Genomic DNA, 27,517 nt, shown 5'->3' on the forward strand with positions numbered 1-27,517 from the left:
AACGCTCAGGGGAAAGCAGAAAACGCAAGGTTCCGGGCTTGCCACCACACAAAATGTCTCTGGCTAGGGCTCAGATTGAAGATTTCTTAGTGCACTACTCAAGGAGCACCAACTTAGTCTCTGAGCAGCGACGCCTTTCCTGCTGAAACGGCTGCCAAACCCGCTGAAACGAAGTCTCAGAACTCGCAAACTCACTAAAAAAACCGAAAAGAAGACATCATCCGCCCTGTTGTGAACGCCCGGAAAAGAGCGCTGTGCCAGGAAAGGGGGAAGAAACCTTTGGCTCATTGATTAGTGGTGTCCGCGCGCCTCCTGTTGGCCTTCCAGTGAATCGCGGAAACTATGGCCAAGACCTATTTGCTAGTGGCAGGAATGATGCTCTTCTCCATCCCTGCTTGTTCTCTTGACAACAAATTCTTCATACATTTGAGACAGATTAAAACGATCCCCTCTGAGTCATGCCTAGAGCACAGACACGACTTCAGGTTTCCTTGGAGAAGAGAGAATATCACCCTAATCCAGATGACTCAAGGCACCTGTTATCACCAACGGATGCTCCAACAGATCTCAGCCTCTTCACCACAGACAGCAGCTGTGCTGCTTGGAACAGCGCCCTCCTCAACAAACTACTCCAGCCTGAATGAGAGCCTGGAACAGCTGGAAGAAGTGGCTCTGGATTGTCCCCATTTGGGAATTGCTGTCCGGAAGTATTTCCAAGGAATCCATCTCTACCTGAAGGGAAAGGAATACAGCCCCTGTGCCTGGGAGGATGTCAGAGTGAAAATTGAAAAGTGCCTTTCCCTCATGTAAGAATCCTCAAAATAATTCAACAGATACAATGAAAATTACACTTGTGACAACTTTTCATTCAATCAGACTGTTGTTTGCTTAAGCCTCCAAAGTGATCATCTGTTTGCTTACAAGCTGAAAAATGTCTGAAATGAAAATCACAATTTTACAAAAATATTTAGACAGAGAATCGCAATCTCTTTTCTTAAATAAATAATTTTATAACATAATTTAAAAGATTTTTAATGTGGTTTGAGGGTATTTGTTATTTTCAACATATGAAATTTATTTTTTTATGGAAAAGTTAAGAGAGTATGTTGTTAAAGGTATTTGTCACTTAACCTAATGCTTAGCTTCTTTAACGTGTAAACAGCAAAGTGTAAGGAATTTGATCTACTGGACACTTTTCTTTCCTTCTTTGAAGAGCACAATGCAGGCCTTGATCAGGTGAATCTTCTAGCTTGCTCTCCTCCAAAGAGTGAGTTGAGAACATTGGTGCCATTGTTTTGAGATTTTTTCCATCGTCAACCTGTGACTCCAAATTTGCCTGTAGCACTTGAGTCTATTCTCCTTGAAGGCAAAGAGAAAAGTCTGCTGGATCACATGGGATGCTTCCAAGGACCAGGACTAGATGGGGTAATAGCACTTCTCACATTACACGGCCTGAACTTACCCTCATGGGAGTCTCATGGCAAGGAAGTTGGGAAATAATTGGATGATTAAGAGAGGAGAAGACAAGTTCAGTGCACAAGACCATTTTTTCATTTTTGCACTATTTGTCCTAATGGAGCTCTGGGTGGGTGTGCAAGGGGAAATCCAATGTTCTTGCTTGCACACACTCTGACAAACTCTGATATCACAGTTTCAGCTTGGGGAAGATGACAGAGCTGTCAGTCAGAGTTCAGAGCATCATAGACTATTTGACGGAAGCATTCAGGTTGACTCCCAAAGGCATAGGCCAATGAGGAAAACATCTACAAGTGTAGACAAAGTGTTTCCTTATTACCTGAGGGAGACAACAAAAGAGTGATCAGGCAGCTCCTTGCAAGTACTTGAGAATCACTGAACTAAAAGTGGACACTGGGTCTTCCACTCACCACACCTTCCAAATATTGAAAATGCAAACTTGAATAAAGTATTTCTGCAAATGATCTTTAAAAATTCTCTCACACATTATTTCATCATATCCTCCCTGGTAGAACCATGAAGAATATTTAAACTATTGTGTTATCACATCATATCTATTAACAGATGTTGGTATTATTGTTTCTCCTAACATTACCATCCTTGTGAATTGATGTTACATTAATATTGATTGAGCTCAAGAAATGTTACAGCCCAGAAGAAATGTCTAGGAAACGGGGTTGAGGAAGTTGATTTCTCTTTTCAGGTATTTTACAGACTCCTGGAGGTATTCTTAGGATAAAACATGGCATGTTATATCTTAGTATTCAAGCTTCTTCAACAAAAGAGCATAGATGGGGTAATTTGCAAAGACCAGAACTGTATTGATGCAAGTTAGTTCTCGAGTCTGGATATACGAGAACTGGATGTCAGTGTGGTTCAGTTGTGGTGAGAGCCTGCTTCAGGTCTCACACTGCAGAGTTCTCCTTGTATGATCACAGGGCAGGAGAGGGACTAGTTTATATCCACCTCTTTTATAAGGGCACTATTTTCTTTTGTGAGGTCTCCATCCCCACACCCTAAGAATATCCTCAAAGGTCTGTCACCTGATATGATTAGTTTGGGGTTTAGGAATTCAAGATATGAATTTTGTGGGGTCCTAACCATTCAGAAAAGATCTTCACAACCAAGATAATCATGATGGTGTGATCACTCACCTAGAGCCAGACATCCTGGAATGTGAAGTCAAATGGGCCTCAGAAAGCATCACTACGAACAAAGCTAGTGGAGGCGAAGGAATTCCAGTTGAGCTATTTCAAATCCTGAAAGATGATGCTGTGAAAGTGCTGCACTCAATACGCCAGCAAATTTGGAAAACTCAGCAGTGGCCACAGGACTGGAAAAGCTCAGTTTTCATTCCAATCCCAAAGAAAGGCAATGCCAAAGAATGCTCAAACTACCACACAATTGCACTCTTCTCACACGCTAGTAAAGTAATGCTCAAAATTCTCCAAGCCAGGCTTCGGCAATATGTGAACTGTGAACTTCCAGATATTCAAGCTGGTTTCAGAAAAGGCAGAGGAACCAGAGGTCAAACTGCCAACATCCGCTGGATCATTGAAAAAGCAAGAGAGTTCCAGAAAAACATCTATTTCTGCTTTATTGACTATGCCAAAGCCTTGGACTGGGTGAATCCCAATAAACTATGGAAAATTCTGAAAGAGATGGGAACACCTGACCTGCCTCTTGAGAAACCTATATGCAGGTCAGGAAGCAACAGTTAGAACTGGACATGGAACAACAGACTGGTTCCAAATAGGAAAAGGAATACGTCAAGGCTGTATATTGTCACCCTGCTTGTTTAACTTATATGCAGAGTACATCATGAGAAACACTGGGCTGGAGGAAGCACAAGCTGGAATCAAGATTGCAGGAGAAATATCAATAACCTCAGATATGCAGATGACACCACCCTTATGGCAGAAAGTGAAGAGGAACTAAAAAGCCTCTTGATGAAAGTGAAAGAGGAAAGTGAAAAAGTTGGCTTAAAGCTCAACATTCAGAAAACTAAGATCATGGCATCTGGTCCCATTACTTCATGAGAAATAGATGGAGAAACAATGGAAACAGTGTCAGACTTTATTTTTTCGGCTCCAATATCACTGCAGATGGTGACTGCAGCCATGAAATTAAAAGATGCTTACTCCTTAGAATGAAAGTTATGACCAACCTAGAGAGCATATTAAAAAGCAGAGACATTACTTTGCCAACAAAGATCCATCTAGTCAAGGCTATGGTTTTTCCAGTGGTCATGTATGGATGTGAGAGTTGGACTGTGAAGAAAGCTGAGTGCCTAAGAATTGATGCTTTTGAACTGTGCTGTTTGCAAAGACTCTTGAGAGTGTCTTGGACTGCAAGAGATCCAACCAGTCCATCCTAAAGGAGATCAGTCCTGGGTGTTCATTGGAGGGACTGATGTTGAAGCTGAAATTCCAATACTTTGGCCACCTGATGCGGAGAGCTGACTGATTGGAAAAGACTCTGATGCTGGGAGGGATTAGGGGCAGGAGGAGAAGGGGACGACAGAGGATGAGATGGCTGGATGGCATCACCGACTCGATGGACATGAGTCTGGGTGAACTCCGGGAGTTGGTGATGGACAGAGAGGCCTGGCATGCTGCGATTCATGGGGTCGCAAAGAGTCAAACACGACTGAGCGACTGAACTGAACTGAACTGTCTGAACCATTCAGAACATAAAGGGCTTTAAAGTCTACATGCTTGTAAGACTATAGTCACCCTGAGCCCCCCATCCCCAAAAAAATGAGCAGGTTAGCAGACCAAAAAAAGGAAATCAGGGATTCATATCCAAACTCTAGATTTTCAACCTGTCATAAGGCTCTAATTATTACGTGTCAAATACTGGAAAACATATTGAAATGGAACTCAACAGCCAATGCAGTGAAATTAAATGGAGCATGAAAATGATCATTCTTTGTGAGGATTATCTGAAGTATCTGGATCAGTGTAGTACTAATTGCCATGTTGGTAAAGATACACCAAGAGTATTGTGGTAAACTGCCTTGTTGCTCTCAGCTATGAACCTCAGGGAGAGTTTGAGTTCAGATACATGGCTCTGTATATCACACCAGGCATGTTCTTTCCTGTCATGACCTCAGTTGAATTCAGTCCCTCAGTCGTGTCCAAATCTTTGCAACACCATGCACTGTAGCATGCCAGGCTTCCCTGCCCATCACCAACTCCCAGAGCTTGTTCAAACTCATGTCCATCGAGTCCGTGATGCCATCCAATCATATCATCCTCTGTCATCCCCTTCTCCTCCGGCCTTCAATCATTCCCAGCATCAGGGTCTTTTCTAATAAGTCAGTTCTTCACATCAGGTGGTAAAAGTATTGGAGTTTTAGCTTCAGCATCAGTCCTTTCAATGAATATCCAGGACTGATTTTCTTTAGGATGGACTGGTTGGATCAGGAGATCCCAAGGGATCTGTCTAAGGGACTCTCAAGAGTCTTCTCCAACACCACAGTTCAAAAGCATCAATTCTTCGGTGCTCAGATTTCTTTATAGTCCAACACTCACATCCATACATGACTACTGGAAAAACCATGGCTTTAACTAGATGGACCTTTGTCAGGAAAGTAATGTCTCTGCTTTTTAATATGCTGTCTAGGTTTGTCATAACTTTTCTTCCAAGGAACAAGTGTCTTTTAATTTCATGGCTGCAGTCACCATCTGCAGTGATTTTGGAGCCCAAGAAAATAAAGTCTGTCTCTCTTTCCATTCTTTCCCCTAGTGATGGGACCAGATGCCATGATCTTCATTTTCTGAATGTTTTAAGTGTTAAACCATCTTTTTCACTCTCCTCTTTCACTTTCATCTTTAGGGAAAGTGTTCCTTTAGTTCCTCTTTGCTTTCTGCCATAAGAGTGGTGTCATCTGTATGTCTGAGGTTATTGATATTTCTCCCAGCAGTCTTGATTCCAGCTTGTGCTTCATCCAGCCCAGCATTTCACATGATGTACTCTGGATATAAGTTAAAGAAGCAGACTGGCAGTATACAGTCTTGATGTACTCTTTTCCCAGTTTGGAACCAGCCTTTTGTTCCATGTCCAGTGCTAACTGTTCCTTCTTGACCTGCAGACAGATTTCTCAGGAGGCAGGTAAGGTGGCCTGGTAATTCCTTTCTCTTGAAGAGTTTTTCACAGTTTGTTGTGATCTACACAGTCAAAGGCTTTAGTGTCATCAATGCAGTAGAAGTAGATGTTTTCTGGACTCATGACCTAGTTGAGGACAATTGGGGCGAGGCATCCTCTTGAGTTTAACATAGTGCTGGGCAAAGGCTGAAAAGCATGTTGCACTTGCTACTTGAATCCCCAGACCACATGTGCCTTCAAGGAAGGAGACGCCTAGTGGTTTTAGCAACAAACTCAGTATGACTGGTACCACCAGGAATACAGTGGAAATACCAGACGCTGTCTATTATAATTCCAGGAAATAGGGCCCAGATGAAGCAAAATAGCTGGGTCATTTGTAAATGCCTTCCAGTAGTACGAGGAAATCTGAGAAACTGCGTTAGCTACAATTACTTGTTGAGGAGTTCCCTGATGGTGCAGTGAAGAAGAATCTTTCTTCAGGAGAGACAGATTCGATCCCTGGTCCAGGAAGTGTCCACCTGCCACAGAACAACTAAGACAGTGCTCCCCTGTTACTGAGACCCTGCTCTAGAGCCCACACGCTGCAACTCCTGAAGCCTGCACGCTAGAGCCTGAGGAGGACCGCACAGCAAGTAAACCGGGTACTGCGAGGAAGAGCGATCCCCACTTGCCACAACTGACGAAAGTCCGGGCAAGCAGTGAAGACCCAGTGCTTCCAGAAGTGAATAAGTAAATAAATAACCACAAAACAACTTGTTGAGCGATTACACTGGGCCTGGTACAGAGGATACCACAGAGAAGACCGAGTTCAGTCACTACAGAGCTGATTTGCCAAAGATGATCACATTTCTCTTATTTGAAGTTTGGAACATAAGGGGACAAGACAACATAAAATCCACTATAAAATTAAAAAAATTCAGGAGCAGAGCCAAAAGTTAAGTCTTCCCATGAAATAATCAATTTTTTCATTCTGAATTAATTACAAAGATGGTTTCCTTTTATTTAAAAGAACAGACTTGGATTGTAACTTGAAAGTCATTTAGAAAATATGAAATTTAATGCAAATGTACAGAGACAGAGATTCACATGGATGGTGATTCCTAAATCATGCTTTCTCACTGGGGATGATATGCTTCCACACATGCAGACATTAGTTTTCTGAAACATGAACAAAGCTTGTCATTACAATGATTTATTATTATACTTCAAAACCCAATCTGATACAACAAAATTGGACTCCTTAGTATTTATTTCTCTCTTTGGCATTTCTTGTGTATCATACATAAGAGGAGCATTGAGATTGAGTTTATGGAATATAAACAAATTGTATACAAGGTCAGTGGTGCAACCTAAGGCGACTTGATGGTTCACTGGAGGACCTTCTCTCCATCCTTTGCTTGATCTCAAAGTCATCTTGTGAGAGGTGGCCTTTCCATACTTATGAGCAACCATTGGATGTCTTGTGCATGTTGCTTATGTTTGAACCTCAGGGTGATTTGGGCTCCAGAAATTAAATAAAAATGGAAAATTGTATATTTGTAAATAAAATACAAAAATATATTTTTTTATGTAATTCTACTATATCTGTTCAACATATCCAAGTGTTGAACAGAAAAAAAAAAGTTGATAATATCCAGATGAATATCTAGCATGAAGTAAAACGAAAAATTACTTTCTGATATGAAAAAAATTCAATGTTAAGTACCTAAAATAAATATTAAAGAACTATTTTAAATTATTCAATGATTTGAGCAGCTGTGAATGACTTTTAAGAGTGTCTATACCTTGGTATTATTATAAAGTATTTATGTAAGTTCTATTCAAATATGTAATTTGATACATTCCTACTTATATAAGTAAACATATGACATTAAAAGTCACTCGGAATACTTAGTTTATAAAGTTAAAGTATAATTCAATAGCTTTCTTAGTGCTGTTCTGATAGATACACTTTTTGGTTTCCTTTGTGTGCTGGGTCAGTCTATAGTACTTTATTTTTGGTGGACTGTTTTGATTTTGCTTATGGATGTATACATATGCGTGTATATTCAGTCACACTTTTTATTGGTAGAGGCCTCTGCATCTACGCTAGGCTTTTTGCAGTTCTGCAGAGTTATCCTTTTGTTTTCTTCTCCTGTTTTCTTTATTTTTCTGTTTTTTTCTCTCTTCTCTTTTTTATAATTTTAACTTTTAATTTTTTAAACATATTATATTATTTCTACACTCATTCCTTTGTGTGCCTTTCCTTCTGCTCTTTTCCCCTTGCAGTTAATGTTTAATGTATATAAATCTTCTTCACCTACCTCTATTTAACTTTGCATATCTATTCTTTCTTTCACTTCTTTCTTTCCTTTTCTCTCAACATATTTCTTAGTTTTGTTTTCATTGCTTTATTCCCTACTTGGCACCTTGCTTTAGCTTTGTTTTTCAGTCTGTGCTTTAGTTAGTTTTGGATTAACTGGTAAATATAATTTTTGATTTCCTTTGTTCACCGGGTCAGTCTATTGTACTTTAGTTTTGTTGGACTATTTTGACATTGCTCATGGGTGTATCTGTATATGTGCATATTCCATTATTTTAATTATTATTTACCTGATTTTGTAACTTCCAATGTCTGGGATTCATCTTTGGTTCCTCATTTTTGGATATTTGTTTTAATCTCACTTAATGCCATAACAAACCACTTGTGGAATCTTTGTTCCTGACCAGAAGTCAAGCCTTGAGCCTTTGGAGTGGAAGCACTGACTCCAAGACCCTAGACTACCAGAGAACTAACCCTAGGGGCTATCAAATAGTGAGAACTCACACAAAAGAAACCACTGGAATGCAAGACCCAGCATCACCCAACCACTAGCAGCAACCTGTGCAGGACACCTCCTCTAAACAACAAACAAAACAAAAATACAAACCCAATCATCAGCAGACAGGACTACCACCTCACTCAGCCTTGCCCATTAGAGGAAGAACAAAGAAACAAAAACTCAGCACAAATTTCACCCTATAAGAAACTTACACAAACCACTGGACCAAACTTAGGAGGGCAGAAAACAAAAGGAAGAACAAATTCAACCTTGAAACCTGGGAAAATGAGACTTCGGACAAAATAAGTTAAAAAAAATAGTAATGAAGAGGTGGAAAAATACTACACAAATGAAAGAACAAACTAGAAACACAGAAGTCCAAATAAAGTTTCAGGCAAACAACCTGAAAAACAATTCAGAATAATGATAGTAAAGACGATCAAAAATCTTTAAAGGGAAATGTGGAGAAAACAAGAAACCATTAACAAAGACCTAGAAGAATTAAAGAATAAGCATACAGAGACAAACAACATAATTACTGAAATTAAAAATACTCTTAGAAGGAATCAGTGGCAGAATATCTGAAGCAGAAGAACAAATCAGTGAGCTGGAAGGTAAAATGGTGGAAATAACTTCTGAAGAGCAGAATAAAGTAAAAAGAATCAAAAGAACTGAGGAGAGTCTCAGAGACCTCTGGGACCATACTAAATGCACGAACATTTGAATTATAGGAGTCCCAGAAGAACGGGGAAGGCAATGGCACCCCACTCCAGTACTCTTGCCTGGAAAATCCCATGGACGGAGGAGCCTGGTAGGCTGCAGTCCATGGGGTCCCTAAGAGTTGGACATGACTGAGCGACTTCACTTTCACTTTTCACTTTCATGCATTGGAGAAGGAAATGGCAGCCCACTCCAGTGTTCTTGCCTGGAGAATCCCAGGGACGGGGGAGCCTGGTGGGCTGCCATCTATGGGGTTGCAAAGAGTTGGACACGACTGAAGCAACTTAGCAGCAGCAGCTGCAGCAGCAGAAGAAGAAGAGAGAGAGAAAGAAAGGGTATGAGAAAATTTTGAAGATATTATAGTTGAAAATTTCCCCAACAAGGAAAAGGAACTAGTCAATCAAGTCCAAGACGCATGAAGAGTCCCATACAGGATAAATCCAAGGAGAAACACACCAAGACACATACTAACCTAACTGCTGCTGCTGCTAAGTCACTTCAGTCGTGTCCAACTCTGTGTGACCCCATAGACAGCAGCCCACCAGGCTCCCCCATCCCTGGGATTCTCCAGGCAAGAACACTGGGGTGGGTTGCCATTTCCTTCTCCAATGCATGAAAGTGAAAAGTGAAAGTGAAGTCGCTCAGTCGTGTCCAACCCTCAGCGACCCCATGGACTGCAGCCTTCCAGGCTCCTCCGTCCATGGGATTTTCCAGGCAAGAGTACTGGAGTGGGATGCCATTGCCTTCTCCGACTAACCTAACTAACAAAGACTAAACACAAAGAAAGAATATTAAAAGCAGCAAGGGAGAAAGAAAAAGTAACATACAAGGCAAACCCCATATGCTTAACAGCTGATCTTTCAACAGAAACTCTGCAGGCCAGAAGGGAATGGCAGGATATATTTTAAGTACTGAAAGGGGAAAAGTTTACAACCAAGACTACTGTCCCTGGCAAGGATCTCATTCAAAATTGATGGAGAAATAAAAAGCTTTTCAGACAAGCAAAAGTTAAGAGAATTCAGTATCACCAAACCAGCTTTACAGCAAATGTTAAATGGATTCATATAGTCAAGAAATACAACAGAGGAAAGAGGATCTACAAAATCAACCCCCAACAATTAAGAAAATGGCAATAGGAACATATATATCAATAATTACTTTAAACGTAAATGGATTAAATGCTCCAACCAAAAGATACAGCCTGGCTGAATGGATACAAAAACAATACCCATACATATGCTGTCTACAAGAGACCCACTTCAGACCTCAAGACACATATAGACTGAAAGTGAGAGGATGCAAAAGTATATCCCATGCACATGGGAAGCAAAAGAAAGCTGGAGTAGCAATCCTCATATCAGACAAAATTGACCTTAAAATAAAGATTACAAGAGATAAGGAAGGACACTACATAACGATCAACGGATCAATCCAAGAGGAAAACATAACAATTGTAAATATCTATGCACCCAAAATAGGGGCACCTCAATACATAAGACAAACACTAACAGACATAAAAGGAGAAATTGACAGGAACACAATAACGGTAGGAGACTTTAACACCCCATTCACACCAGTGGAGAGATCATCAAAACAGAAAATTACTAAGGAAACACAAGTCTTAAAATGATACATTAAATGAGATGGATCTCATTGATATCTTCAGGACATTCCATCCAAATGCAGAACAATACACCTTCTTCTCAAGTGCACATGGAACATTCTCCAGGATAGACCACATCTTGGGTCAAAATCAACCCTTGGTAAATTTAAGAAAATTGAAATCATATCAGGCTTCTTCTCCGACCGCAACACTATGAGACTAGATACTAATTCCAAGAAAAAAATTGTAAGAAACACAAACACATGAAAATTATACAACACGTTTCTAAATAATCAACAGATTACTGAAGAAATCAAAAGGGAAATAAAAAATTTATAGAAGCAAATAACAATGAAAACACAACAACTCAAAACCTATGGGATGCAGCAAAAGCAGTCCAAAGACGGAAGTTTATAACAATACAATCCTATGTCAAGAAACAAGAAAATCATCGAATAGACAACCTAACTTTACACCTAAAAGAGCTGGAATAAGAAGTACAAAAAAACCCCCAAAATTAGTAGAAGGAAAGAAATCATAAAGATCTGAGCAGAAATCAATGAAAAAGAAATGAAAGAAACAATAGTAAAAATTAATACTAACTAAAAGCTGGTTCTTTGAGAAAATAAACAAAATTGCAGCCTTTAGCTGGACTCAGTATATTGAAAAGCAGAGATATTACTTTGCCGACAAAGGTCCATCTAGTCAAGGCTATGGTTTTTCCAGTGGTCATGTATGGATGTGAGAGTTGGACTGTGAAGAAAGCTGAGCACTGAAGAATTGACGCTTTTGAACTATGGTGTTGGAGAGTCCCTTGGACTGTAAGGAGATCCAACCAGTCCACTCTAAAGGAGATCAGTCCTGGGTGTTCATTGGAAGGACTGATGATGAAGCTGAAACTCCAATACTTTGGCCACCTCATGGGAAGAGTTGACTCATTGGAAAAGACTCTGATGCTGGGAGGGATTGGGGGCAGGAGGAGAAGGGGACGACAGAGGATGAGATGGCTGGATGGCATCACCGACTCGATGCACATGAGTTTGAGTGAACTCCGGGAGTTGGTGATGGACAGGGAGGCCTGGCGTGCCGTGATCATGGGGTCGCAAAGAGTCGAACACGACTGAGCGACTGAACTGAACTGAACTGAGCTGGACTCATCAAGGAAAAAAGAGAGAAGGATCAATTCAACAAAATTAAAACGAAAAAGGAGAAGTTACAACAGACAATGAAGAAATACAAAGGATTTTAAGATACTATTATGAACAGCTATATGGCAATAAAGTGGATAACCTGGAAGACATGAACAGGTTCTTAGAAAAGTTCAATCTTCGAAGACTGGACCAGGAAGAAATAGAAATAATGAACAACCCAATTACAAGCACTGAAATTGAAGCTCTGATAAAAAAAAATCTACCCCCCACCAAAAAAAAAAAAAAACCCAGGACCAGATGGTTTCACAGGAGAATTCTATCAAACATTTAGAGAAGAGCTAATGCCTATCCTTCTAAAACTCTTTCAAAAAATTGCAGGGGAAGGAACACTTCCAAACTCATTTTACAAGGCCACCATCACCCTGATACCAAAACCAGACAAAGACAACACAAAATAAGAAAACTACAGGTCAATATCACTGATGAACATAGATGCAAAAATCCTCCAAAAATTTTAGCAAACAGAATTCAGCAACACATCAAAAAGCTCATACACCATGATCAAGTTGGGTTTATTCCAGGAATGCAAGGATTCTTCTATATATGCAAATCAATCAATGTGATATACCATATTAACAAATTGAAAGATAAAAACCACATAATCATCTCAATAGACACAGAAAAAGCCTTTGACAAAATTCAGCACCCATTTATGATTAAACCTCTTCAAAAAATGGGCATAGAAGGAACCTACCTCAACATAGTGAAGGCCATGTATGATAAGCCTACAGCAAACATTATGCTCAATGGTGAAAAGCTAAAAGCATGCCCGCTAAGATCAGGAACAAGACAAGGGTGTCCACTTTCACCACCATTATTCAACATAGTTCTGGAAGTCCTAGCCTCAGCAGTCACAGAAGAAAAGGAAATAAAAAGAATCTATATTGGAAAAGATGAAGTAAAGCTCTCACTATTTGCAGATGACATGATACTGTACATAGAAAACCCTAAAGATAGTATTAGAAAATTACTAGAGCTAATCAGTGAATTTAGTAAGCTTTCAGGATACAAAATCAATACACAGAAATCACTTGCATTTCTATATACTAACAATGAAAAATCAGGAAGAGAAATTAAGGAATCAATCTCATTCACCATTGCAACCAAAATAATTAAATATCTAGGAATAAACTTACCTAAGGAGACAAAAGAACTTTACACAGAAAATAATGAGACACGTGAAAGAAATCAAAGATGACATAAACAGATGGAGAGATATTCCATGTTCCTGGGTAGAAAGAATCAATATTTTCAAAATGACTATATTAGCAAATTCAGTCTACAAATTCAATGTGATCCCTATCAAATTACCAATGGCATTTTTCACAGAACTAGAACAAAAAATTTCACAGTTTTTGTGGAAACGCAAAAGACCCCAAATAGCCAACGCAGCCTTGAGGAAGAAGAATGCAGTTACAGTGCTTCTAATTGGGTTGTTCATAATTTCTATTTCTCCCTGACTTCAGATTATACTGTGATGCCACAGTCATCAAAACAGTATGTTACTGCACAAAAACAGAAATATAGACCCATGGAACAAGATAGAAAGCCCAGAAATAAACCTATGCACCTATAGGTACCTTATTTTTGCAAAGGAGGCAAGAATATACAATGGGGCAAAGACAGCCTCTTCAATGAATGGTGCTAGGAAAACTGGACAGCTACATATAAAAGAATGAAATTAGAACACTTCCCAAAAACATACACAAAGATAAACTGAAAATGGACCTAAATATAAGACCAGAAACTATAAAACTCTTAGAGGAAAACACTCGATGTTCTTAGAGGCAGAACACTCGATTACATAAATCAAAGCAAGATCCTCTATGACCCACTTCCAAAAGTAATGGAAATAAAACCAAAGGTAAACAAGTGGGACCTGATTAAACTTAAAGGCTTTTGCACAGCAAAGGAAATTATAAGCAAGGTGAAATGACAACCCTCAGAATGGGAGAAAATAATAGCAAATGAAAGAACTGACAAAGGGTTAATTTCCAAAATATACAAGCAGCTCATACAACTCAATGCCAGGAAAACAAACAACCCAATCAAAGAGTGGGAAAAAGACCTAAACAGTCATTTCTCCAAAGAAGACATACAGGTGGCTAAGAAACACATGAAAAGATGCTCAATATCACTCATTATTAGAGAAATGCAAATCAAAACCACAATGAGATATCACCTCACACAGGTCTGAATGGCCATCATCCAAAAGTCTACAAACAATGAACGCTGGAGAGGATGTGGAGAAAAGGGAAAGCTCTTGCACTGTTGGTGGGAATGTAAACTGATACAGCCACTATGGAGGATGCTATGGAGATTCCTTAAAAAACTATGAATAAAACTACCATATGACCCAGCAATCCCCTTCCTAGACATATACCCTGAGGAAACCAGGGTTGAAAAAGACACATGTATCCCATTGTTCGTTGCGGCACTATTTACAACAGCTAGAACATGGACGCAGAAGAAGGCAATGGCAACCCACTCCAGTACTCTTGCCTGGAGAATCCCGTGGATGGAGGAGCCTGGTGGGCTGCAGTCCATGGGGTTGCTGGGAGTCAGACATGACTGAGCAACTTCACTTTCACTTTTCACTTTCATGCATTGGAGAAGGAAATGGCAATCCACTCCAGTGTTCTTGCCTGGAGCATCCCAGGGATGGGGGAGCCTGGTGGGCTGCCATCTCTGGGATCGCACAGAGTCGGACACGACTGAAGTGACTTAGCAGAACATGGAAGCAAACTAGATGTCCATTGACAGATGAATGGATAAAGAAGTTGTGGTACATATACACAATGGAATATTACTCAGCCATAAAAAGGAATGCATTTGAGTCAGTTCTGATGAGGTGGATGAATCTAGAACCTGTTATACAGACTGAAGTGAGTCAGAAAGAGAAAGATAAATATCATATTTGAATACACATATATGGAATACAGAAAAATGGTACTAAAGAATTTATTTGCAGGGCAGCAATGGAGAAACAGACAGAGAGAATAGACTTAAGGACATGTGGAGAGGGGAGGAGAGGGTGAGATGTATGGAGAGAGTAACATGGAAACTTACATTAAATATGTAAAATAGATAGCCAACGGGAATTTGCTGAATGGCTCAGGAGACTCAAACAGGGGCTCTGTATCAACCTAGAGGGGTGGGATGGGAAGGGAGATGGGAAGGAGTTTCAAAGGGAGGGGATATAGGTATACCTATGACTAATTAATGTTGAGGTTTGATAGAAAACAACAAAATTCTATAAAGCAATTATCCTTCAATAAAAAAATAAATTTAAAAAATCAGTAGCTTTCACATTTAAATTATAGTTTAAAATTTTATGTAATTCTTAAATCTACATTGAATGCAAAAAGCAAGATTTATACTTTCTTTTTCTATGTACAGAGAAAAGATATCCATAGAGTACATAAAAACATACACAGTATATCTCTGCTATCAAAATTTCACAGTGGGGGCACCTAAAAAATATCTAAAAAGGCTCTGTGGTCAGAAGAAAGAAGAGCAACATGAAAAAAAATGATTGAGAAATGCTGCCTTAACCCATTTGGAGAGTGCAAAATGAAAAACAAAAACAAAAGTAGAAAGCAAGAGGGAACTTTCAGAAAATGGAAACCATAGGCTCCTACTTAAGACACAGGCCTGAAGGAAGGTCTTCAGAGAACGAAGAGAGCAGGTTCACAGAGTCACCCACCGCCCCAGGCCACAAGCATTTGCAAGGTCCCCAATGGCCCCAGCCTGGTTCTTCCTCCTGGCCCTGCTGCTGCTCAGCTGCAACGCCACCTGCTCTCTGGGCTGCCACCTGCCTCACACCCATAGCCTGGCCAACAGGAGGGTCCTGATGCTCCTGCGACAACTGAGGAGGGTCTCCCCTTCCTCCTGCCTGCAGGACAGAAATGACTTCGCATTCCCCCAGGAGGCGCTGGGTGGCAGCCAGTTACAGAAGGCTCAAGCCATCTCTGTGCTCCACGAGGTGACCCAGCACACCTTCCAGCTCTTCAGCACAGAGGGCTCGGCTGCCGCGTGGGACCAGAGCCTCCTGGACAAGCTCCGTGCTGCACTGGATCAGCAGCTCACTGACCTGCAAGCCTGTCTGAGGCAGGAGGAGGGGCTGCGAGGGGCTCCCCTGCTCAAGGAGGACTCCAGCCTGGCTGTGAGGAAATACTTCCACAGACTCACTCTCTATCTGCGAGAGAAGAGACACAGCCCTTGTGCCTGGGAGGTTGTCAGAGCACAAGTCATGAGAGCCTTCTCTTCCTCAACAGACTTGCAGGAGAGATTCAGGAGAAAGGACTGACACACACCTGGGTCAACACGGAAATGATTCTCATGGACCAACAGACCACACTTCCTCCTGCACTGCCATGTCAAGGACTCTCATTTCTGCTGTCATTGCGCCCTGAAATGAATCAATATGGCAAATGATTTCTGGAATATTAAGCAATATCATGTTCTACCCTATAGGCACTTGTTCCTCACAGATGCCAAAGTTGATCTATCTACGTATTTAACTACCTGGACATTTATTTATCTATTTTAATATTTATTTAACTATTTATCAATATTTAAATTATTTTGTTGATAAAATATTATGTATGTATACTTATGGGAAAATGTATATTTTGTAGTCAGTTTATGATTTTTATTCCTTTATTAAATTCTTACTGTAAAAGACTTAGTTTTTTCATTAAAACAGAAACATCAATCCTGAATGGCAACTTAATTTAAAAATGCATTTTACGATTCCTTGAGCCCTCTTTAGGATTCACACGTTAGAAGTAAAAATACTCTAGCTCTAGCTATGTTGTTTGTTGCTCTGAGGACCTTGAAGTGAACATAACCACTCAAGTTCTTTTTATAACTCTGATTTTTTTCAAAAAAAGTAACCTAAAAACAACGATCAAAAAAAAAAAAAAAATCCACCCTTCAGGATTTGATGAATCCTTGGGAAGGATTTTCTGCTTCTTGATGGTTGTGGAATTTTCTTCCCTGGAAAAAATTGTAGGTATGCTTGAAGACGTGCTATTCAGTTGGCGAGAGGTCCGGTGCATATATTATCCTTACACTCAAATACCACAGTCATTCACTTCCTCCCAGTGTAGAAATCCCCAGCGTGCTCTCCTCATTCACTCTGCATGAAGGTGTCCTCTCCATTCATATAGCTGTGTCCTTCTCCATTATGGTTTCTGGTTGTCAATTTCCCCTTACAACAGCAAACCACCAACTAAAAGCAGAACCTGAGTGAAAGTTCTAGATCTGTCAGACACTCTCCTATGACTTCACCTGCTCTGCCTGCCAAGCACTGCAAGTCCAGACTGTCCAGCCTCCCAGAGAAACACAGTAAATAGAGGGAACCCCACCCCACAGTGAACAACGGTGGAGACACCAGGAGCTCCTCTGAGCGTTTACCTAGGCTATTGCATGTGCTGGTTGCACCAGGAGGAACTCACCTGGTTCAGGAATCTCATTTGAGAAAATCCCAAAGCACCGGACACTTGGAGTTGAAAGGCAGCAGCAGCTTGAGAACTTGGAAGGAGAACAGAGATGTTTAAAGTGTTCACTGGAGCAGCAGCGGGTCCTCAGGACACAGAACAACACAGATGAACTACACTGAGGCAAGTGCTTCTCCACAACATTCCTGTTCAGAGACTGAGAAGACTGAAGTGGATGCTGAGAGCACAGAGACAGAGCACGAATGCCTGGCCACCAGCTGTGTCCCCAGCACGGGTGACGTTCACACCACAGCAGCCTGCAGAGTCCTGGAAGGCATGAGGGTCACTCCCGTCACAGCTGCAGACTTGTTTCTTCCTTAGGACCCAGCAAGTTATCACACAGCAGGGCAAGAGGTGCCTGGGGACAATGCAATCCAAGGAATTTCTTAAATTCCATCATGGTGTCTTTGAATCTCTGAGAGACAAACAAAATCAAACAAGATTGAATACAAGGGGCACAGGCAGGGCTTTTAATGTACTTAGCAACAGTATGACAGAGCTTTCCTCACAGGACATATGTTAGTAACATGCACACTGGAAGAATACAATTTCTCAAAGTAACAAAGATCTTTGTGGAAATTCATGTATTTAATGTAGGCAATCTTCAGGACATTGACGGATCAGTCATCTTTCTCTTCTTTCCAGCTGTGACATATAGCACTGTGTAGCTATACGTAAAGTCAGAGAGACTTTTGAAATAAATAGAGTTCAGGAAAAACATCTATTTCTGCTTTATTGGCTATGCCAAAGCCTTGGACTATGTGGATCACAATAAACTGTGGAAAATTCTGAAAGAGATGGGAATACCAGCCCACCTGATCTGTCTCTTGAGAAATTTGTATGGAGGTCAGGAAGCAACAGTTAGAACTGGACATGGAACAACAGACTGGTTCCAAATAGGAAAAGGAGCTCGTCAAGGCTGTATATTGTCACCCTGTTTATTTAACTTATATGCAGAGTGCCGGGGTCCAGCCCCAGCTGATCCAGGGTATTCGAAGGAGAGATGGCGTAGGCGAGGGTCAGGAAACAACTGCTTAATTAAACGTTAATTAAGGATATAAAGAATAATAGAATGAGGATGACTCAGTGGGAAAATTCAGTGGAGAAAAGAGGCTGAGTAGCTTGGTTTACGCGGGAGACCAATAAAACTTCAAGACAAGAAGTTTGCACCACTTACGTAGGCCGCAGGCGTCCTTCCGTTCTCCCGAAGGAGAGGAGACACTGAGGCCTCCCCGGTCGGATCTTAGAAGCCCAGGCATAATTAGCAAGCATGGCGGGTTCCGCACTCCAGATGGAGACTCAGCCAGAATTTGAGAGACAGAGAGACATGGGGAGACCAAGTTTCAGTGAACAAGGCCCGCACTTTATTTTCCAAAGTAGTTTTTATACCTTAAGTTATGCATAGAGGATAATGGGGGGAAGGGGTGGAGTCATGCAAGGACAGCAGTTCCTGGTTCTAATCGAAGCCAGGCTTTCAAACTTATCATATGCAAAAGTTCAGGTGATTGACATCATCTTCTGGCCAGGAGGCCTGTTAACATTTTAAGAAACTTATTTTTCTCTAAAGGTGATTATTCCAAAGTCAGGCACCAGCCTCCAAAAAAGCATTGGACAAAGCTGCATTTTACATTTCTATACAACCATTATATCAATCAATATACTGCCAAGGACACAGTAGGTAAGGAGTATGGAGACTTAGCAGCAAACATTGGCCCAATAAGTGAAAAACCCTTCACCAATACAATTTCTAATCAATCTTTTAACTACTCAAAGGAATCTGTGTTTAGACAGTTAGAACATCTCCTGCCTCACAGTTGGGAGGCTCTGAACAATCACATGTGGCCGGAAAAACCTATTCAGGCAGGCTAGAGGATTTCCAAAGGAGTTTGTAGGTTAAACACTGTCACACCCAGGAATTATTAACTGGAGCTGTAAGCTAATTCTTTTTTCAGAGAGAGGTAGTGGGGGACAGTCCCCCGTAAAGTCAGAGGTGTAGGTGAAAGCACAGAGCAGAAAGTAGGCAAACTCTGGTTTTGGGGGTAGATGCTCAAGAATTTCCAGGGGGACTCCTGAGGCTCGATCCCGCCTTTGCGTACGCCGAGCCTCCTTCCTCATGACCTTTGTCATGGGCGGAGTGCCTCACGCTGGCTCCCAGCAGTGACAGAATTCTAGTTGAGCTATTCCAGATCCTGAAAGATGATGCTGTGGAAAGTGCTGCACTCAATATGCAATATGCACTCAATATGCAATATGCCAGCTCCCAGCAGCAGAGTACATCATGAGAAACGCTGGACTGGAAGAAACACAAACTGGAATCAAGATTGCTGGGAGAAATATGAATAACCTCAGATATACAGATGACACCACCCTTATGGCAGAAAGTGAAGAGGAACTAAAAAGCCCCTTGATGAAAGTGAAAGTGGAGAGTGAAAAAGTTGGCTTAAAGCTCAACATTCAGAAAACGAAGATCATGGCATCTACTCCCATAACTTCATGGGAAATAGATGGGCAAACAGTGGAAACAGTGTCAGATTTTGTTTTTCTGGGCTCCAAAATCACTGCAGATGGGGATTGCAGCCATGAAATTAAAAGACACTTACTCCTTGGAAGGAAAGTTATGACCAACCTAGATAGCATATTCAAAAGCAGAGACATTACTTTGCCAACAAAGGTCCGTCTAGTCAAGGCTATGGTTTATCCTGTGGTCATGTATGGATGTGAGAGTTGGACTGTGAAGAAGGCTGAGCGCCAAAGAATTGATGCTTTTGAACTGTGGTGTTGGAGAAGACTCCTGAGAGTCCCTTGGACTCCAAGGAGATCCAACCAGTCCATTCTGAAGGAGATCAGTCCTGGGTGTTCTTTGGAAGGAACGATGCTAAAGCTGAAACTCCAGTACTTTGGCCACCTCATGGGAAGAGTTGACTCATTGGAAAAGACTCTGATGCTGGGAGGGATTGGGGGCAGGAGGAGAAGGGGACGACAGAGGATGAGATGGCTGGATGGTATCACTGACTCGATGGACGTGAGTCTGAGTGAACTCCGGGAGTTGGTGATGGACAGGGAGGCCTGGCATGCTGCAATTCATGGGGTCGCAAAGAGTCAGACACGAATGAGTGACTGATCTGATCTGACTCATTTTTCACTGTGCTGTGTCTTCATTGCCGCACGGACTTTTCTCTAGTTGTGGCAAAGGTGGGTCCTCTCTACTTGTGGTGCACAGGCTTCTCACTGTGGGAGCTTCTCTTGTTGGGGAGCACAGGCTACGGTGCGCTTGGCTTCGGTAGTGGGGGTCCCGGGGTCTAGCGCACAGGGCAATAGTTGCGGCACACGGCTCAGCTGTTCTGCAGCATGCGCATCCTCTAGGGCCGCATGTGGTCCTATTGGCAGGTGGGCTCCTCACCACTGAGCCACTATGGAGGCCCCTCAGGGAACATGTAAAGTACATAGAGAGGTTTGGAAACCTTCCTGGGGATTAGGGTCCTAAACAAGTAAAAGCATTCCAATATTACTGCTAAAAATATCATTTCATTAACAAATTATTTTCTAAATAACCTTTTCATGTTAATTTTATAGTATTACTTAATGATGTTTAATAGGTTGAGCTAGAAATTTTTTAAAAAGATAATTATACAAGGCTTTGAGGCTTACTTCACATTTCAAGCCAGTTTCTCTCTGCTAAGGAGAAAAATGTTCACTGCTTCTGTCTAGGAAGCACACGTGCGCTTCCATCTTGGTCACACACAGGCCTCATCAACACCCACATCTTGACCAGAAGTTGGGAAATAGAGTAGCGGTTCTTCACTGGACTCCATCAGTAGACACCAGGATGACCCGGCTGGACTGGAGGTGAGAAACACAGGTGTCTTCCTTGAGAATGAGAACAGCAGGTTACCTGAGGAGGTCTCCTGGAAGGGGTCCTTGTCAACCAAAAAAAAACACACCCAAAAATATGACTCCTGAGAGTGCATTTTATTGGGAGGACTTGCTGAGGACTACAGGCCAGAGGTCAGCCTCCCCTCAGCTCTGAGGAACTGCCCCACGGACGGAGAGGAGGTCAGAATGCATGCGACTGTGGTGAAGGGGTGACGTGCAGATAAGCTCACATCGTGGGAGAAAGTGGCTGAGAATCAGGAGGAAAGGATGTCTCTCTGAAAGATTTTAGAGCTTTTCTACCCATGAGAAGTTGTAAAATTGGGTTCATCAATTTTCTCTGGAAATTATTTAACTATCAGAAGGCCTGTTGTGTCAGTTTTCCCAGAGCACAGAGTGCCTTGTTCCTGATCTCAACCTTGAACTCCTATCACAGCGTGTTGGAGGTCAGGGACTGCAGCGGGTAGAGACATCATTCTGCAGAACCTGATGTGGAAAGATCTTTTCATTGTCATTCTGAAGGAGAAACGTCAGAACTCATGTGGCGAGAGAGTGTTACCTGCTTTTTCTTTGTTCTTAAGCTCACAAGAAAGGTCAAGAAGTTTAAATACATAGAAAGTAGGGCTTACCTCTCATAGGGTCAATAAAATCATTTTACTATATTTGATAGAAAAAAACACTCATAAAAGCTTAGACTTCGGGGAGGCTTGTGTGATCGGACTTCCCAACCAGGGATTGAAATCAGGTCACAGCAGTGAAAGTGCTGGATCCTAACCACTAGATAATGAGCAAACTCCTGCTTTTCTTTTAGCTGGCAGAACAATCTACTCCCTTCCAACTACTTAATAGTGATTTTGACTATTTATATTAGATCTCAATTTTTCGGACTGCAGACCACACACTGTGGCCCTACAAAACAATAGGTCGTGACCCTTTGGCATCTGAAATGGATTAAGGGGTCTTTGTCAACTCATTCTCCTCCTATCAATTATTTCATTGGTTCCTTAATGTCATGTTCATTTGAACCCTTCCTTTTTTTTTAATTGGATCATTCAGACAAATCAAAGCCCCCAAGGTTTGCTCTTGAATCTTTGCTATGATTGGAATAGTTCATTTGTCTAGATTTATATTTTTCTCCAGGAGTATAAGTAAGTGGGACCCTAAGAGTTAATGAGAGGATTCAGTTAAAATTATAAAGAGCTTGAAAACAACTTGTCCATTCAGTTCAGTTCAGTTCAGTCGCTCAGACGTTTCCAACTCTTTGTGACCCCATGAATTGCCAGGCCTCCCTGTCCATCACCAACTCCCGGACTTCACCCAAACCCACATCCATCTAGGTGATGCCATCCAGCCATTTCATCCTCTATCGTCCCCTTCTCCTTCTGCCCCCAACCCCTCCCAGTATCAGAGCCCTTTCCAATGAGTCAACTCTTCCCATGAGGTGGCCAAAGTACTGGAGTTTCAGCTTCATCATCAGTTCTTCCAAAGAACACCCAGGACTGATCTCCTTTAGAATGAACTGGTTGGATCTCCTTGGAGTCCAAGGGACTCTCAGGAGTCTTCTCCAACACCAAAGTTCAAAAGCATCAATTCTTCGGCACTCAGCTTTCTTCATAGTCCAACTCTCACATCCATACATGACCACTGGAAAAACCATAGCCTTGACTAGATGGACCTTTGTTGACAAAATAATGTCTCTGCTTTTTACTATGCTATCTAGGTTGGTCATGACTTTCCTTCCAAAGAGTAAGCGTCTTTTAATTTCATGGCTGCAGTCACCATCTGCAGTGATTTTGGAGCCCAGAAAAATAAAGTCTGACACTGTTTCCACTGTGTCCCCATCTATTTCCCATGACGTGATGGGACCAGATGCCATGATCTTCGTTTTCTGAATGTTGAGCTTTAAGCCAACTTTTTCACTCTCCTCTTTCATCAAGAGGCTTTTTAGTTCCTCTTCACTTTCTGCCTTAAGGGTGGTTTCATCTGCATATCTGAGGTTATTGATATTTCTCCTGGCAATCTTGATTTCAGCTTGTGTTTCTTCCACCCCAGTGTTTCTCATGATGTACTCTGCATATAAGTTAAATAAGCAGGGTGACAATATACAGCCTTGATGAGCTCCTTTTCCTATTTGGAACCAGTCTGTTGTTCCATACCCACTTCTAACTGTTGCTTCCTGACCTGCATATAGGTTTCTCAAGAAGCAGGTCAGGTGGTCTGGTATTCCCATCTCTTTCAGAATTTTCCACAGTTTATTGTGATCCACACAGTCCAAGGCTTTGGCATAGTCAATAAAGCAGAAATAGATGTGTTTCTGGAACTCTCTTGCTTTTTCAACGATCAAGCAGATTTTGGCAATTTGATCTCTGGTTCCTCTGCCTTTTCTAAAACCAGCTTGAACACTCCATTAGTAGCAGGAAATAAAATTCAGCTATTATTTTTAATATCATAATTACTATATCCAGATTAAGTTCAGGATGTTTTTCAATCATTTAATTGTATTTCATTCTAGTTTTTTTCAAAGCATCTTCTCATTGCCTGAGTGGATTTATTACCTAGACAGATGCTCAGCAAGGCTGCTCTCCAAGACACTGCCAGAGAAGGTTAGTATTCCAGCAATTGGCATTCTAGTTGTCTATCTCATATTAGGTGATGTGTTTGACTTCTTCCATCTCTCCTGAAACTAATCCAACGTGCATTAATTGAAAGAAAAATGAGGTAGCTGATCTTGCAAAGCAAAGGACAGTCACTTGACCCTGGGCTTGACCTTTGTGAGCTTCTGTCAGAAGCAGCCATGGCCCAGCCTTTCTGTTGTTCATACTGGCCTCATGCTTCCCCTCTGCCACAGCCTCATCCCCAGCTGTGCTGCAATGAAGTTTGCTAACTCAGAAGATATCATTTTGTCGGGGAAAACAACTTTCCTTCGTTCATATTCAGACATTCAGACTTAGATTAGTTTTCTTTTTGCCCACAAAACAACTGTGGAGTTTTACTTTCTAGGAAAGTGGCAAAGGGAAACAACAACAAAAAAAACCTAAAGTCTTACATATGATAGAGATACAGCCCCTCTGCCTTTCTTCACTTCGCTTTATTGTTCTTACTTCAAGGTGAATTAGAACTAGAGCAGGAGCAGCAAGACAAAGCCTGGTCAACAAGTCACTAAAAGAATGTAGAACTAAGTGAAAAATTATACTCAAGTAAAGGAAAGAAGGCTATTTCTCCCTGAATGAGTAGCCTGGTTCTCACTGTCCTTCGTTCTCAGAGGGAGAAAGAGAGAGAGGAACAGACATACCCAATGGAATCAACGGCCTGAATGAATGACTGAAACTCTCTAGATTCTGTAACATAAGCTTCCAGTGAGAGACAACACCATCACTGAATCTCCATCCTCCAGCTCAGAAACTATGAGCAGAAAAGTGTTGAACAGTTTAAGTAAAAGTCTTGAATAATAAAAACGTTCTTGTTTGAGTGACAAATATCCAATTGGATGGGTACATTTGAAGTTATGGGGAAATACATAAATTTAATACTTTAAACTGATGACATTTTCTTTGATCATACTGTGAATGTGAATACACAAATGAAAATCAAAAAAGGAAGTGAAAGTGTATTAAAACAATTAGAAAACGAAAATTACCATGTTCCCTATTTAATGGCCTTGCTTAGAAAGAGTGGCATCAGAGAACCTACCTCAAGGTTCCAGCAGACGCCACCTCAGCCAGCCCAGCAGCAGCCTCATATTCCCCATGGCCTTCATGCTCTCTCTACTCATGGCCCTGGTGCTGGTCAGCTATGGCCCGGGAGGATCCCTGGGCTGTGACCTGTCTCAGAACCACATGCTGGTTAGCAGGAAGAACTTCAGGCTCCTGGGCCAAATGAGGAGACTCTCCCCTCGCTTCTGTCTGCAGGACAGAAAAGACTTTGCTTTCCCCCAGGAGATGGTGGAGGGAGGCCAGCTTCAGGAGGCCCAGGCCTTCTCTGTGCTCCACGAGATGCTCCAGCAGACCTTCAACCTCTTCCACACAGAGCGCTCCTATGCTGCCTGGGACACCACCCTCCTGGAGCAGCTCCGCAGTGGACTCCATCAGCAGCTGGACGACCTGGACGCCTGCCTGGGCCTGGTGGCAGGAGAGGAAGACTCTGCCCTGGGAAGGATGGGCCCCACACTGGCTGTGAAGAGGTACTTCCAGGGCATCCATGTCTACCTGCAAGAGAAGGAATACAGCGACTGCGCCTGGGAAATCATCATAGTGGAAATCATGAGATCCTTGTCTTCATCAACCAGCTTGCAAGAAAGGTTAAGAATGATGGACGCAGACTTGAACTCACCTTGACATGACTCTCACTGACTAAGATGCCACATCACCCTTGCATGTCCCCTGAGGTCATTTCAGAAGACTCTGATTTCTGCTTTAGCCACAATGTTTCCTGAATTCAATCAATAGTACTTTCTCAGTAGCAATAAGCAAGTAGATATTAAAAGTATTCAACTGCACGGGGATGACTCCCCTGATGTTATTTATGTTTATTTATGTATTTATTTTCTTTTATCTCATCATATTTATATTTTCATGTAAAAATGTTTTTCTGCATTGTAATAAAATTTAGAAAATATGTTCATTTCCTTAATCTTCTAATTTGTTTTATTTATTAAGTTTTTATAAAAGTAAATTTCCTTTTTCATTATGAAGAAGTAAATCCTTATTTTGTCTACATAAACCTATCATGGAATAGCATTTGTCCATTTATACTACAGAATAGTCATATCACTTTTCAGGAAATTATTGTCAAAATGTAGAATTCCTGGAATTCCCTGGCAGTCCAGTGGATAGGTCTCCATGCTTCCAGTGTGACAAACTCAGGTGCCATGGATACCTGGTCAGGGAACTAAGATCCTGCAAGCTGTGGAGAGCAGCCTCCTTCACCCAAAAAAAAAAAAAAAACAGGTAGAAAGGAGTCTCTGAAACGGTGGTAAATGATTAGTCCTCAATTCACAAGTATAAGTAGTTTATACCCAATCAGCAAAGAATGCCTGGTGTCAGTATGTGGGGGGAGGACTCCCCTCCTCCAGGGAAGCTGCGAACATGTGGTGCTGAGTGGATGATCCTGATACCTGTTACTCTTCCTCCCACCTTCTCCTCAGTCCTGCTTTACTGAACAATCCACTCCCTTACACTATATCTTCACTGCCTCCAACACAGGAGCTCTGTTCTGTGGTGGTTTCTGGCTTCAAAGTTTCTCTGAGTGGAAATCACTGGAAGAGGGCACAAGTGAAAGGAGAGTTCTAGAAGCTTCAAAACCTTTGAATTGCAGCTCTGCTATTTAAAAGCAGTGTGACCCTGAAAAATATCATAAACAGTAAGGAGATGGATATGGCAACCCACTCCAGTGTTCTTTCTTGAAAATCCCATGGACAGAGGAAACTGGTGGGCTACAGTCCATGGGTCACAGGAGTTGGACATGACTGAACCAACTTAGCATGCATGCAGGCATGCATTCTATCTTGATCTTCTTCTCAAATATGGGGAAAATAATGGTAGTTTTTCATCGGAATACCATTTGGATCAATGAGTCCATATTACAAGAAGCATAAAAGTGTGCTTGGTCAAATAATCAGGACAGTGAGTCCCAGAGTAGCACAGGGAGCAGGCAGGACAGCTGGCCTGAGGCAGGGACTGAAAGGCTACACTGGAAAGATGCTAGGTCTTTGGTAAAAATATTTAACTTGGGTGCTAGTTTCACAGTATATTCAGTGTGTGAATTCTCCTGTGCTCAAGGCTGAAGACAATTCCAATTTCTGTGTTTCAGACTTCTAGAAGTATTCTTAGGAAGTCACAGAAATTCTTTGAGAAAGAAGGATTAGTAGAAAATGCTTTCATCTACTAAAAAAATGAATAATAGGGAAATCATAGAGATCTCATAGGACTGCAGAATATCACACACATTACTCATTAATAATGTTTCTTGTTCTTTAGTATGAGTAGTCCTGTGCTACTTTTTAACATATTTCTAAATTTACCTTCTCAACTTACTGTTGGGTTTCAGTCTTTCAGCAGCAAAGCAGAGGCAGAAAGAAAAGAGCAAGGGCCATGCAGGGTGAGGCTCTGCTCTCCAGCCCTGGGCCGTCCTGGGTTTGCTCCCAGTTGTTTTCCGTGAAGACTTCAGTCCCTAAGCTGGTGGTAGTGTCACCTCCTAGAGTCGGTCCTTCTCAGAAATCAGTGC

At 41.6% G+C, this 27,517-nt stretch overlaps 2 protein-coding genes across 2 annotated transcripts; both read left to right on the forward strand.

Moving 5' to 3' along the window:
• Positions 1-15,376: 15,376 nt before the first annotated feature.
• LOC112583546 (interferon alpha-H) lies at positions 15,377-16,329 on the forward strand. The gene has a single exon (XM_025279287.3). The coding sequence runs from the start codon at positions 15,661-15,663 to the stop codon at positions 16,228-16,230; it is 570 nt and encodes a 189-aa protein (XP_025135072.3). The 5' UTR covers positions 15,377-15,660; the 3' UTR covers positions 16,231-16,329.
• Positions 16,330-24,942: 8,613 nt separating this feature from the next.
• On the forward strand, positions 24,943-25,714 carry LOC112583874 (interferon omega-1-like). Its single transcript, XM_044939786.2, has one exon. It carries the CDS (start codon positions 25,042-25,044, stop codon positions 25,627-25,629), a length of 588 nt encoding a protein of 195 aa, XP_044795721.2. The 5' UTR covers positions 24,943-25,041; the 3' UTR covers positions 25,630-25,714.
• Positions 25,715-27,517: the final 1,803 nt, after the last annotated feature.

The sequence above is a fragment of the Bubalus bubalis genome, chromosome 3 (genome assembly GCF_019923935.1).
Source record: "Bubalus bubalis isolate 160015118507 breed Murrah chromosome 3, NDDB_SH_1, whole genome shotgun sequence".
Classification (NCBI taxonomy): Eukaryota; Metazoa; Chordata; class Mammalia; order Artiodactyla; family Bovidae; genus Bubalus; species Bubalus bubalis.